This window comes from Myripristis murdjan, chromosome 16, assembly GCF_902150065.1.
Source record: "Myripristis murdjan chromosome 16, fMyrMur1.1, whole genome shotgun sequence".
In the NCBI taxonomy this organism is placed as follows: domain Eukaryota; kingdom Metazoa; phylum Chordata; class Actinopteri; order Holocentriformes; family Holocentridae; genus Myripristis; species Myripristis murdjan.
In genome coordinates, this window is record NC_043995.1 from 5,749,346 (window position 1) to 5,763,702 (window position 14,357).

The 14,357-nt window shown below is 41.3% G+C and overlaps 1 protein-coding gene across 3 annotated transcripts in view; it reads right to left on the reverse strand.

Moving 5' to 3' along the window:
* Positions 1 to 13,588, reverse strand: part of mroh1 (maestro heat-like repeat family member 1) — a 34,169-nt gene extending 20,581 nt beyond the window's left edge. For all 3 annotated transcript variants that reach the window (XR_003929526.1, XM_030071677.1, XM_030071676.1), the window contains exons 1-16: positions 13,450 to 13,588; positions 12,564 to 12,657; positions 11,807 to 11,952; positions 9,821 to 9,952; positions 9,146 to 9,308; positions 8,319 to 8,417; positions 7,949 to 8,100; positions 6,154 to 6,294; positions 5,890 to 5,982; positions 4,707 to 4,785; positions 3,000 to 3,113; positions 2,700 to 2,773; positions 2,387 to 2,509; positions 1,891 to 1,998; positions 655 to 799; positions 320 to 360 (exon numbers count right to left, since the gene is read on the reverse strand). Coding sequence is in view for 2 of the 3 variants with exons in the window: in XM_030071677.1 (XP_029927537.1) it covers positions 320 to 360; positions 655 to 799; positions 1,891 to 1,998; positions 2,387 to 2,509; positions 2,700 to 2,773; positions 3,000 to 3,113; positions 4,707 to 4,785; positions 5,890 to 5,982; positions 6,154 to 6,294; positions 7,949 to 8,100; positions 8,319 to 8,417; positions 9,146 to 9,308; positions 9,821 to 9,952; positions 11,807 to 11,952; positions 12,564 to 12,585 (1,632 nt within the window). In the remaining variant the exon portion in view is untranslated. The remainder of the gene's footprint in view (positions 1 to 319; positions 361 to 654; positions 800 to 1,890; positions 1,999 to 2,386; positions 2,510 to 2,699; positions 2,774 to 2,999; positions 3,114 to 4,706; positions 4,786 to 5,889; positions 5,983 to 6,153; positions 6,295 to 7,948; positions 8,101 to 8,318; positions 8,418 to 9,145; positions 9,309 to 9,820; positions 9,953 to 11,806; positions 11,953 to 12,563; positions 12,658 to 13,449) is intronic.
* Positions 13,589 to 14,357: the final 769 nt, after the last annotated feature.

Consider the following 14,357-nt stretch of genomic DNA (forward strand, 5'->3'; position numbering starts at 1 on the left):
GTGGTATTACAGCGATATAACAAAGTCTAAATCTGTAATTTCGTGCACTAAAAATAGTTATACTGTTGTAATATTTGGAATGACAGAGCAGATCGCTCACCACTGTAAGCAATTACAACAACAACCCTCCCTCTGTGTATCTCGGACAATGCTTGTTGCTTGAGCATTTTTTTTGATACAGTATATACATAACACATTTAATAACGGTATATGGGCTAGGTCTTTATCTTCAAGACTAATATTGTGACATGAAGTGAAAAACAACCTTCCTTACCCAAAAGGCCACTGTAGCAAATTATATACAATTGGCTGTACGTACCAGCAGTCTGATCATCAGAGTTTGAGGAGAGGGCAGATTGACTGGAGGAGAAGAGAGAGATAAGACACATTGGAGTTTGTGACCACGCAGTGTTGACGACAAAATGCCAAGCAATTGTCTCAAGGCTTGCAAATTCATCTGTATCACATCTACTGTCTTTAATCTACATGTTATTCTCATCCTTTCAAGTGGATTTAATGGGTAAAATGCAAAGTAGTCTGTAGCTTGCATTTAGACGCACCTGGCTTGCACATCTTTTAGATATATAGCTATGCAGTGTGTGTGTGTATGTGTGTGTGTGTGTGTGTGTGTGTGTGAGATGATCTTCCTCCTACCTTGCTGTGTGAAGTCTATGTTGAAGCTAGCCTCTTGGTTATTTCTCTTCTTGCTGCCCAGCACTATTAGACTCTTACAAAGAGGAGAGGTGGCGTTGCTGAACTGTGGAGGGGTCAGATAGTAGAGCAGCATGGGCCACAGCACCTGTAGGCAACAAAACACAGATGTTCATCTACATATTTACACCTGACAAGCAGAATGGACACCAACTGGCACTGGCACTGGCAATGATTCTGGTACAAAAGAAAATCTTCCTGGCTGGGTGGGCAGTCTCTGGGAATGGCTTTTGAGACATGCATGTGAAAAAAGGGCAACATAAATAAACCTGACTTGACTAGATGGTTCACATTTGAACAAAATCTTAGCTCTCTGGCTTTGTAGTTGCTCGGCTGCCTTAATCTCCTCTATGGAAAATACCATATCATTAAGCTACCTATTACCTAGTACTGCTGTAAAATATTACAATAATGTGCTTTTATATAAAATGCAAGAGTAGGTGTTGCTGTAAAACATGCGAAGTGCTCGTAAAAGTACACCTACATAGATATGACCATATATCACTGTATAGCAGCAGTCCATGCATGCTGTGGACGTCATGTGCAATTCATGTACATAAAATACGACGATTATGAGAGTTGCACCAAAATTCACAGCTAAATGTGAGGATTTACAGCTGAGGTTAATTTTTCCACAGTAATAGAATTTACAGTAGAGAACAGTAGGAACTCATGTGCTGTAAGCCACAATGAATATTGATAACACCACAGTATAGAGAAGTGAAGCGTCTTCCCTAACTGACTGTTGAGACGTTACCTTTTAATATAAAAGTGGGTAACACACACATATTTGAGCCAGGAGACACTGTGGTAGTGCTGGCATGCATGCACATTTTAACAAAACAATATCCTAAACTTTTCCAAGAATTTTCCCACACAATATTTTGCATCTTTTAATAGGGGGATTTGAATTAATGAATGTTTTCCACTAAATACAAATACTACACAGGACTTGCTTTTTTGGGACGCTGTTCCTACCAGAGAAACCCACAAGCAGTTAAAATTGATTTTGTTAATAAAACTGTTGTGGAAAAATACAGATCCTGACACTTCCTTTCGTACTACATGGCCAGCACATTTTGTTATGAGAGCGCGCACATATCTGATTGAGCCGCCAACGTATCAACAGATCAGACAGGACTGACAGATGTTTAGATGGAGAGCTGGACAGATACGTACATCAGCTAGCCGTCCCACAGTGGTGGTCAGGAGGTGCAGAGTGTTGTCACACATAGTCCTCAAGGCTTCATTAGTCACCTCCTCTGGATCAATAGGCTTCTGGCCACGCTGGGGAGACACACACACATACACACACACAGGCACTTGAACATTACAAATTCTTTGCATTCAATTCAGTCAGCTTGACTTGGGATGAAAAAAAAAAAACACAGCAAAACATTCATAGTAAGTAGACAGCTACAGGGACAAAGCTGTTATGTTAAAGGGTGCATGTATATTACGGCTGAACTATATGGTGAAAAAAAAAAAATTCCAATCCCTGCAACTTGGATATTGCACGTGACCATATTGCCATTTTGATGGTATTTTGATTAAATGTTCAGCCCCACTGTAACAATAAATGCAATTCCTCCTCTTCTATCTCTCAAGAGGAATATTCTGCATAATTACAATATACACATGATCACATGCAAGAGTATATGCACCTCACACACACCTGAATTGTGTCGGGCAAAGCGCAGTGCTGTACAATGAATCGGACCAGCAAGTCCCCTCCCTCTAACTCCAGGTAGCCATGGTGAGCCATGGCACTGATCACCTGAACTACACGCTTCTTCACCTGGACGCAGAAAAGCAGAAGGACAGACACAAAGACAGAGCCTATGAGCATCTGCACTGATCACTGGATAAGAATAAGACATTAAAAGGAAAAAAACATTTATTTAACCATTATTCAATTAGCTAGTTCCACTGAGAAGTAAAAAAATAAACTCAGAGTGTCTGCATTTGTGTGTTTGTGCTTGCATTACTTTGTTGCTGTGGTCAGCCATTGGTTGTCTGATGCTGGCCAGAATCAGAAGCTTCTTGGTCTCCATCATGGAAGCTGCAACACACACACACACACCCAGGCATGCACACACACATGCACACACGCACGCACGCACACACACACACACACACACACAGATTGACAGACACATTAAAGCATTCACTGACTGACTTGATCCAGCAAGTTATTTTAGTTCGTCTTCTGAAGGGAAATCAATCATCGATGCCTGTGGATTTGCAGCTGGGGATGCATGGAATGTGTCTGTGCTGTGTTTTCTCACTGCTGGAGTTGATGAGGTGGCGTAGGACAGCCAGGGAACCCATCCTGCTCCTCTCATTACTGTTCTCCAACTTCTGAAGAACAAACATAACCAGGCGGTCTGGAAAGGAGTTAGCTAGGAGAGGAAAGAGAAATAAATTAATATCCCAAATTATTACACTGAAATGACAGAACAAGACAAAATAAGAACAATATAAAAAAGACAAGAAAGTAAAAGACAAAAAAAGGCAAAAAAGAAAAGAAAAGAGATGAGGGGGGAGGGAGAGAGAAGAGGGTGAGCAGCCGTCAGAGTTAATAGAGTTATCCCATGGGATTCAGCAAGGCTGGCGTACTAATGCATGATCTCATTACTGCGCTTGTGACTCCATAGAACCAAAGCAGATAGAAAGACCTTTTCCTGCTGCACTTCACTTTCTTCCCTTTCCAGACTACTAATTGTTCATGTGTCATCATTAAAATGAGCAAGAATAGTTTAATATGGTAACAAGAACACTGAATTAGAAAGCTGGGATATTTAACACATGCCAATGAGATGTTCAGGGATATTTGAAAATCAAAAAGTATACGTTAATGTTTGTTAACACCTGAGCAAAGACCAAGAGAAGCTGATCGAAACAGGAACGTCTGTTCTATCTGTAATCCCTCTGTAATCATGCTGCTCCCTGATTCCAACCACCTCCTCCACACTGGATGACACTGTTTGGCATGTTACCCTGCCTACATTTGAGTTTGATGAATGCCACCATTTAGAAAAAGACTATTAGTCAGTTTAGGAATTGGTATGCTTTGAAAGTGTTCACGGGACTACAGGATAGAGCTACAAATTTCAAACCTTAAATTCAGTGTTCAGTAACATCAGCGGCATTTTCACAAAGACTAACACCCAAATCAGCATGTTTCTACAAAGCTTACAAAAAGGACAAGAAATGCAGGACAAGAAAAAAAAAAAAAAGATTATCGGCAGGTAGTATCAATAACCTTCTTTATGCTCAGAGACTGACAGATTTGGCTGTTTAGTTTCCTCATTAAGCTTGTCCCAATTTCCCTCCTTAACCACAGACGGAACATGAACACTGAAAGGTTGAAGTTAACCTGACTCTGAACTTCCACATACACGACTGAATACTCAAGCCAGGTGTTGACAACAGTGAAAATTAGAGGAACAAAATAAAAGTAATAAAAACACACAATGCTCTAAATAGACTTTATCCACTTAGGTGAATATAAAATACAACTCAATAAATGAGTCATGTGAGAACAGGAAATTCTATTTCCACTCTGGATCTGATGGCCACGCAGAACACCCAAAAACCTAGTCCTTTCATTTTATCAGTCAGTGTCATATTGTGTCATACATGGGTAAAAACTACCAAAACCTGTCCTCATGAGATCCCCCTAAATCTGCTCAGGATAATATTTTCATTTCCTCAATTCTCAATTGACTGGGAGCCACAAAGCCACAAAGTTTCTCCTGCACTGGCACTATCTGAAGCCACATGAAAGTAGTCAGGAGGAAAGTCAGCTGTGTGAAACTGCTGCTCAACTGACACTGACAGTGGGAAATGTTTCAAGTTAAAAGTGGCCACAGAAAGACAAAAATACAAGCACAAAGAACACACCTGCAAAGAACATTAACACCTACACCTACACACACACACACACACAGAGAGAGAGAGAGAGAGATACAGACACTGAAGCGCCTCAGTACCTAGTAAGCTGAAGCAGCGCAGCACCTCGTTGTGGTTCTTGACGGTTGGAGGGTTGCTGTAGTCAATGGGGCAACACACCTGCAGGAGAGAGAGGGAGGGACGCAGGTGGTGAACATATGAAATTTTAGGGTTAGCGTTAGGGTTAGGTGTGGACACTGTCCTTTAAATCAGAACATTGTCACATCATGAAGTGTGCTCAGGGGAACCCTGGCATTTTATTCAAATAAGGTAAAGAATGCTGATCAAACAAAATACTAGTTTATTCAAAGTCAACCAAATGGGCTGATTATGAGGCCTGATTTTTTGCCTATGTTGTTAAAAAGAGTAACAAGAATAATAATAATTATAATGTTTCAGCAACTTCTTCAAATTATTTTTTTTCCCCATTATTCATTTGCTTGTCCACTGGAAGGTTCCCAGTACAACAACTGTTATCCACTGTCTCTATTAATTTCTATGCCCATTAGACCACACTGTCACGCACACATATCTTACACACTTCCTATTGCCATCATCACTGTGGTAAAGTGTTGCAATAACCGAGGAATCAGGCCAAGCCGCGGCTGAGTCAGAGTGTCATGGAGACATATGACTTGGTTACTCCTTACCAGTCATTTGATCTAAAAATGAAGCTCAGCATGAAGAGAACGCATGTCCCAACTTATGACACATGTGCCCAAAGGCAGATCCATACTGTCTATCAGTAGCCAGACATATTTGATGCCAGCGTGGTTCTGGCACCAAGCCAGAGAAGAAAGAGTCACAAGAATGAGACTGCAATCTGGCTGCAGTCATACTAACATTTTTAACATCATGTTGTTCAGAAATCTGGTAAATGAAAGTTGTATGTGATAACTGCTAAATTCTATGCTTTCTGTTTTCAATTACAAAATATTGCAAAATTCAGTGTCTGTCTTAGAGTGCAAAAACTTTAGCCATATTTATGCTAAAATAATGGCCAACAGGCTAACAGAAATGCCGAATTAGAATTGGTCAAGCTGATCAAAAATAGATGATCTGGACAATAAGTTGTACAAGGACAACACAGGATGAGTGCAAATCCCACTAGCAGAAGTTTTTTGCTCAGCCCACTTCTCCATGTGCATCTACACATGTCAAATGAAAGCTACAGCAACCAACTGGCTCCTTCAAGCACTGACGCTGACGTTTATGTGTATGTACCTGCTGATGCAGTGCAACCAGCAGACTGTCCAGTTGTGTCTCCAGCACTCTGCTGCCCATGTTGACAGAAGCATCAAGCACCTGGCACAGACTCTGGAGATGAAACAGAAAAAACACAAAGGTTGACAAAATGTCTGAAAAAGTGAATGAGACCTGGATGAGTGAGAGTGTACTGAATAATACTCTGAGGGCTATTATTAGTAGGCTTGACTGGTAGGTCTGTCAGTTCCACTCTCTTTGCATACAGAGATGTGACTGACCCACCTTACTGATGATGTAGTGCTCGCTGTTCTTCTTATAAAGGGACAGCATAGCAGGGATGAGTTTGGGAATTTGCTCCTCTAGTTTATCACTGGCCATCAGGTGGGACATAGAGCCCACTGCCTCAGCCACTGTTAGCCTTATCTAGAACAGAGAAAGAGAGAGAGAGACCATTAGGTGACACAGAGCTCACGGCTTTAGTTACTGTTAACATCAGTGAGAACAATAAGACAATTTGGCATGACAAACGTGAGTGGTGGGGAAGAGAGGAAACTTAAAAAAAAGGCATAATTTAAACATTTTAATACTACACTGTAACTTCACTTTAATACACTGTACTGGGATCCTAATTGAAGAGACACTGCTGTCTGCTCATTCACTGAAAAAGTGCTGCAAATCCACCACTTGGCGACATCACAGAATGAAGCCATATTCTTTCCATGGAAAAAAATGAATGGAGCACAGAACTGCAATGAAATATGTGATCTAATCAGGATTTACTGTGCATGCTTGGCATGGATCCATTTCCTGTCACAGCACAGACATAAACTATGAATACTGGAAAATGAACTTAGATGTCTATTATTGTTCCATTCATTCTCTCAGTTGACAGCAGCTGTTGTGAACACAGCAAATGTTCAAGCGTTAGTAAGAGCTTACTGGACTTTAACATTTGAAAGTTTTACTGCATACCGCGAGGATATGGCTGCTTAGTGAATTTGCTGTGCATAAAATGTGTCTTTTCAGTCACATACCCGTACCTTCTGGATAATATTAAATTTTTTTAAATGTTATTCCCCTTTAAAACAAGGGTTGCGAGTGTTGTTCCAATGAAAAGTAATTAGCTCTAATAGGTTCCCTGACTTCACTAATGCACCACAGAGGCACACTGGTTAGGAGGACTCTGTTAACTTTGCTAAGTATAGACGGACAGTAACCGCTGCTGTGCTACGAGGATCCTGGAGTAATTCTGATTCCTCATGAGGCTTTAGCCATTCCAAATACTGCTGTCAATGCTAGCAGTTACCATGTGGTTTTGTTCACTTTTAGGTATATAAAATAACATTAGTGAATGGTCCCTTCGTGTATATATTTTTGGCTGATCCAGTAACTGCACAAAATTGAACAAACATTTACTTAAGCAACATCTTGACATTTTGAATGAAATGTCATGATGATATTTAAATTTTATTTTATTGAATTTGTAATTTGTTCCTTACCAGACACTTGCTACTCTTAAGGACAAATGTACAGACTTTTTGCCAGTTTCCCTACACTGCATTGTTAGCATTAGCAGAATTGCTCATTAGGCAAAACCTGCTTTAATGCTGAGGCTAGACATGATCTGCCACCAAAGATAACAAGCCAAAGTAACCGTCAAATGAAGCAGCTTGCTCCACGACTGTAATAAATACAATGTGACAAAATAAAAAAACAGCTAAAATTCAAAATATCAAACTTTGCAAGACTTAGTCTATCTGCCCTATTTACGAGCAGATAGACTTAATACTCCTTCTGCAGCTACAACTGTGCCATGCTGCCTGAACACGAGACTGAATGCCTGAGGTTAGATATACGCAGTCAACTGTCTAGCTTATGATCTGGCACCAGGTACTTGCACAGCATGTGAGGTCTCGTTGTTGAATTATGTGTGTTACTATATAACTTGTCAAATGTGTCTCCGCACCAGCGCCAGACAAGACAAATTCATGTACATTACTGTACTTTATGAATGAAGTGATTCTGACTCTCCACATTAACTTAACCTTGTAACAAAGCAAACCCACAGAGACTCTACCTTAGGCTCCCTGCTTTGTAACCAGTTATTGAAGAGGATGTCATAGGCAGCATAGATTTCACTGGAGAACGTGTCTTTCCTCACTGTGGGATCTGGAGCCTTGTCCAGGTTCGCCAAGTATTCCAAGATACTATCGCTGAAATGGCACAAAGCTGGAAGGAGAGAGAGATAAAGAGTGAGAAGCATGTTGTGAAAAGAAGCAAGAGCAGAGAAAGAGCAAGGGACAAATCACATATATGTTTTGAAGGCAAGGTTTGCTTGTTTGTACTGTTTGCAAACAAAATTGGAGCAAGGTAGACCTAATAACTGTGAAATGTACAAGTATTTTCATCTGAAATTATTTTGTCTCTCTATGCATGGTGAGTCTTACCAGAAGAGAAGACCCACTTCATGTTGTCTTGTTTGGCCATGCACAGCATGGGCAGCATGGTGCCCAGAACGGCATTCAGGAAGGGCACCATACCATAGACTGGAGAACAAAGAGGAGGTTACTTTGTTAATGAAGGGAGACTCACTTTGTGCTTCTTCTCAACCCTCTGCAACACTAAGAAATAAAGAAATAATGTAGAGCAAGCTGATCTCTGTCATAAATTTAACCAGAATAGGATGAAACAAAACCCTGACAAAAAGCGGAGTGCGGGTTTATATGCAGTAACTGACAAGGAGATATCATTTTGGCATATGTGGCAAGTTATTTTGATCAACCATCAACATAATCAATCAGACTTCTTGACTGTAAAATGATATGATTAGATGTTAAACAGAATGTATTCAGCAGCCAATCAGAATGGAGCATTTAACAAAACGTTGTAATAGGGAGGTATATATCTAATGGGCTAGGGGTACACAATTAATTTAAAAAAAAATAACAAAAATGCACAAATGATTACTACAGTTTACAAATCACGAGGCTACAATTTCTATGTCTATCAGAGGTTAAAATTCATAAAACAGACTGTTAAACAAGATATTTTGGTGCTGTGTAGAATCATTGGCCCACAAATGCAGTTTTTTGTCTCTAGACAACATTTTGCACATTTCTGTCTCCCTTAGCAATGCTTCAACATGCCACCTGTGCATACCAGCCATACAGGTTTGGATCAAAGGCATTGTGTTGTGCATTGTGCAGGTGAAATGTACCATCCTCCTGCTGGACTCAGCAAGGCTATGTGTGTGTGTAAGTGAATGATTTCATACCATTTGAGTCAGACAGACTGGCGAGTGTCTGGACCACAAAGAAGTGAGGTAGGACGCCTGGCTGAAACTTGCTCAGAATCTCCTCCATAATGTCATTGATGTGCTTGTTTCCCACAGCAACCAAGATATTACTGGCTGCCTGCTGCCAATCAGGGACAACTTCCTGAATGAACCAGGAAATAAGAGATGACAGTTAAAATAGGAGCTTCCTCTACGGAGTAAACAGCAACACACAGTTCACATCAGATATTCTACAATGTAGTTGTATTGCACTATTTCCTGGTGAGGATGACATCAGTGTAACTGCACACGGCCCAAAACATGTTTCAATAAAAGCCGACATTCAAGTTTGCAGCATGTTCAGTCTTGAGCAACAAAGACATTTTAGCTTGTTTAAGACTTGATATTATATATCAGATATACTCAATATTTTTCTTTTTTTTCTAATTTAGAGGCATTTAATGAAATACCTCATGATGATATCATCTCAGAGAAAATGAAAATTCACTTAAAGTTTCCTTGCCTTTAAGGCCTTTACTAAGGCCTTTACTCTGATTAAGCAATGGATATATGGCCTCTACTTAGTTTGACATTTCATGGCTAAAGTTGTATCATCCTATCTAAAACTGTCTCACTCTAATGACTTTCAGAATCAAAAACTGACTACTAACATACCTTGGATCGTGTCATCTCATCTGAAGCCAGAGAGATGATGCTCTTTATCCTGGGGTAGCTGATCTCCTCTATCCTGCTGCCAACAATCAGCTCAATGGTCTGGAGAATCACTACTCTGTGACTCACTACCAACTAGAGCAGAAAGGAGGAAAACAAAAACAAAAAAAGTGGCAGATAATTTAGCTTATAGAGCTGGCCTCGTGAGACTGAATCTCAGCAGGAACACTCATTTACTCAAGCCAACACCAGCATGCCTTAAATTGTGGTTAATGGGAGTAAATGTCCCAGAGCCCAAAGCTTAATTTAATTGTTAATACTCAATATTTTGTATGTATATATGTGTGTGTGTGTGTGTATGCATATACACATATACACATGTATATGCATATGCATATACATATCTATCTATCTATCAATCTCTATATCTATCTATCAATCTATCTATCTATCTATATTTGAGTTTGTGAACATTCTCACTAGATTCCTGTTTTCAATCCAGTGGTGTTTCCAGCTGTGACAGCCAACCACTCATAATAACACCTGAATGAAATTCTGCCAACTAATCTCCACATTTTCATCAGTGTCTTCTCAAGCATCCACACTCTACATATCCAGTCAAAATATCTGAGGCTGTCTTTCCATAGGCCTGTATGGAGTAAAACATAATACAAGAACTGATGCTGCAACATCAGACACTGTCACGAGGAAAAAACAAACTCAGCACAGACATCTTTGGTAATGACTGATTTCTGCATCAAACGATAACTCTACAAGTTTGCTTATTTCAGTTTACTGTCACAGATACTTCCTAAATCTATTGCATAATTTTGTATCATCTGATAATCACACGGCCAAGGCCAATGACACGATGATATGAAGTTGCAACATCACATATAGAGGCTGCACATATAAAGGGCTCAATGCTGGCACTTCTAAGGAGCACGGGTTTTCCTAAATTGAAAACATTACGGAGTAAAGGGCAGAAATGAAGGAATGCGATGATATTAATACCTACATCGAACCTCAAGTTGAATGTGTGATCATTTCTCAATGTTTTAGGTGGCTAGGTATTAATTTTAGAAGCCCATGCTGGTAAACTGGTAGCACTGTGGGCATTGACTGACTGAAAAACAGAATGTCTGGCTGACTGATGGATTGGCTCGCTGGCGGCGGATTGAGAAAAAATATTGAGCAGCTGGCAGCTCGACTGATATCGGAGACATCCAGACAGAGTGCCAGACAGAGAGTCTGAAACTGACTAAAAAAAAAAAAAACACATAAACACAGAGCTTGTCTGCATCTTGTGCATGTGTCAGTAACAGGCCTAATCGCCACATGTTAGGAGCACTGAGAGGCCCCTCAAGTGTGACAAGGTTTAACAGATTAGCAGCAGTAAGCACAGAGTGCTGTTAGCTACCATTACAGGAGCTGCAACAGATATTTCATTCCAGCTATATCCACATACAATAGCAGCTGTTTGCAACAACACTGCTGTTTGACTGCTACACCTCTCTGAAAACAGTTTGGGAGATTAAAATGTCCTTGTTTCATTCATCGGATGGAGCAGGGAGTGAGTTAGCAGCCAGCTGTTTGAGAAATATGGAATTTGTGTTTAAAATACATTGGTAGATGTAGGAATTCCACTCTGAAAGCATACACTCATTAATCTCTCAGAGAAAAAGTGCAGTTGCAACCATCAGGCGCTGTGTGTGGTGCTTTTGAGCTGGTTTTGACACAAGGCCAGAGTCAGAGTTACATGGCAATGTTAGCATGTCAATATAATTGCGCTTATCTGTTGTTTTCAAATGAAACTCCACAGCCATTTGACTGCTGCTTGGCTGTGTGTGCTAGGAATACTGATAACAGTGGCAATTACAGATTAAAAGGCCAGCAGGTAGCTGACATCATGACTGACACTGACACCTGTTTTACACACTGGAGATGTATTCACTGTGTAACATAAAAAATGTATTCAGGAGGTTTTACCTTTGGGTGTTTGGTGAGGTAGTCCTGACACATGGCTAGCACTCTGTCTGACTGTTGTTTTCCCAGGGTCAACATGGACTTCCTAACCTGCTCCTGGACCTCTGAGTCTTTATCGTTGGCAGCATCGAGTAGTGCCAGGGTCACCTCTGCAGTAACAACACAACAGAGCGGACACAAAACTAAACAGCCAGTAGACACGCCAATAGAATTTAATTGCCAAGGTCACCTTTGGAGAAAAACAAAGCAGACAGACATGAGCTGACACAAAAATAGAATTCAGAGCAATGCAGGTATCCAGCAGGTGCAGGGTAAATTCTGAGAAGGAAACAGTGGAGATGGGTCATAATACACAGCAGGTGGAAAGAGGCACCAGAACACAATAAATGACCAGCAGAGATAGGGTCAGCTCAAGCCAAAGACATCACAATCCCATTTTATACACATCCCAACCTTGTGCGACTAAAAAATTCAATCAAATCCCACAACTCCTTCAACAACTGGCTGTGCCAAGTGTTCCCTCTTTTTGCTTAATGTGTGTGCTTGTCAATATGAGCATTCAGGATCCAAGCCCATTTGAGAAACTTGAGTGGTATGCATTAAAGACAAAACTTACAATGTGAGAATCTGTTTAGCGTGGCAGAGCAAGGATGCATGGATGGACAGTTTATTTCAAAGTTTATTTCACAGGAAAACACAATATGTGTAGACAACACACGATAACAGGCAGTAACAGAGGCTAGAGAAGAGATTTACTCACGCTCCACATCTGTCTCATTCATGGTGGCTGGCTTCCTGGAGCCTGTGGCCGGAGATTCCCTCCCAGGGGACAGATGGGCAGCGGCTGCCTGGAGCTAAGGAGTGAATATGAGTGAAATGGTGATCAAAGTAGCACAACTGGCCATCTCCTACTCTTTACTGGAAATGTGTGTATTGCAGTGTTGAGTAGCTATAACAGACAGTATTCCAGCAGCAGCCTCTGCACCAATAATATTAACAGTGATAACAGCAGCATCGAGGAATATGCCCTTCTGTGCAAATATGCAGATATTCCCAATGAAGCAGCAAGTCATGTCTGTATCTACCTGTCCTGACCTGCTGGTAAGCTTCGGTCACACGAGGTTTCGGGACACAATTTTAAAACTATATGTTCATATAACCTTTCACCATTCATCTTACTGAACTGGCATGCGACTGTGACGATGGGTTACAGCTGACCTTATACAACAGACACAGTGACAAGGCTTGTCGAGCATTATTACTGTCTGAAACCATCAGCTAGCAGCCGTCGACATCCTGTGTACAATGAACAGGTGAGTCACTTCAGATTAGGTAAATGACAGACCACTCCGGGAACTTATTTCATTTCAAATTCAGCCAATGTCACCAACTAAAGGGGAACTCAGCACAAAAATATTGACATTGACGACATACAAATAGCAGCAGCACGACGTAATTTCACCGCTTACTCTGTTTTTTTTAAATGCTAACATTTCATCCTGCTGGCTGGTGATGCTGCTGGAGCTAGCCAGCCTGCTAACGGCGTTAGCATGCTAAGTTAGCAGCTGCTGCTACGGAAACGCCAGCGTCCTCCCTTCACAGGTTGGAGAAAACAGAAAACAACAGGCTCGCCGGCGCTGACTTACCGAGTGCTGGTCAGCTTCAGCAGCCGGTAACCTCTCACGGCCACGCTGCGTCTGTCTCTCGGTTTAAACGGAGCTTTGTCCGGCTGTCTGCGGGTTAATGGTGCAGCTGTATGTCTCGGTTTGTGTCGCTGCAGGTGTAAACACGCCTGGTCATGTGCCTCAAGTCAGCAGGAACATATCAAGGAGTGGGCGGGGCCAGCGGCGGCCAGCCACACAGCACTGGGACACATAGAGCAGCACCTCCAAGTACAGTGCAGTCAACAAATACAACATACAACATAATACTGCTGCTAGCAATCCATACCAGTAATCCATCCTGTTACACAGGGTTCAAAATAAATACCTTATGATTAATGGTGTGCAAATATGTTTGTGTCACCCAGTTTCACTGAAGTTTTTTTTCCAAGTGTCATCCTATCAGATTTATGTGCATAAGACCTCATGACTTTGGAATCATCTCTGAGGACCCCATCTGCCACTGATTAGTATCCCATTGTTACTGACTATACTCCCACTAGTGGATCATCAAGGAAAGCAAGACATTCTTCACTGTCATGATGTATCTTTAAGAGAGGTTTATGAGAGCACGATTGTTTTTGCATCATCTCATTGGTCTGTGACTGGCATTGTTTCACTTCCCCCTGTGAATCTGAGCTGCATCCCACAGCACCTTCACAACTGTGATTCTACAGGTGCTGTTTTCTAATCAATTACCCCCTCATGACACTGGTGTCACAAGCATGTTGTGACTCAGCTGTGACCCAGCCTCCTCAGCTGCACTTCTTCCCACTCCTCTCCTCTGTGTCAGCCACGGAGACTTTTTGGGTCCCAGTGGCAGATTGCCTTTAATCCTAACAGCCTTCCTCTGAAATCATTTTGCATATTTGAGCTGTTTCTGTTTCGGTCTC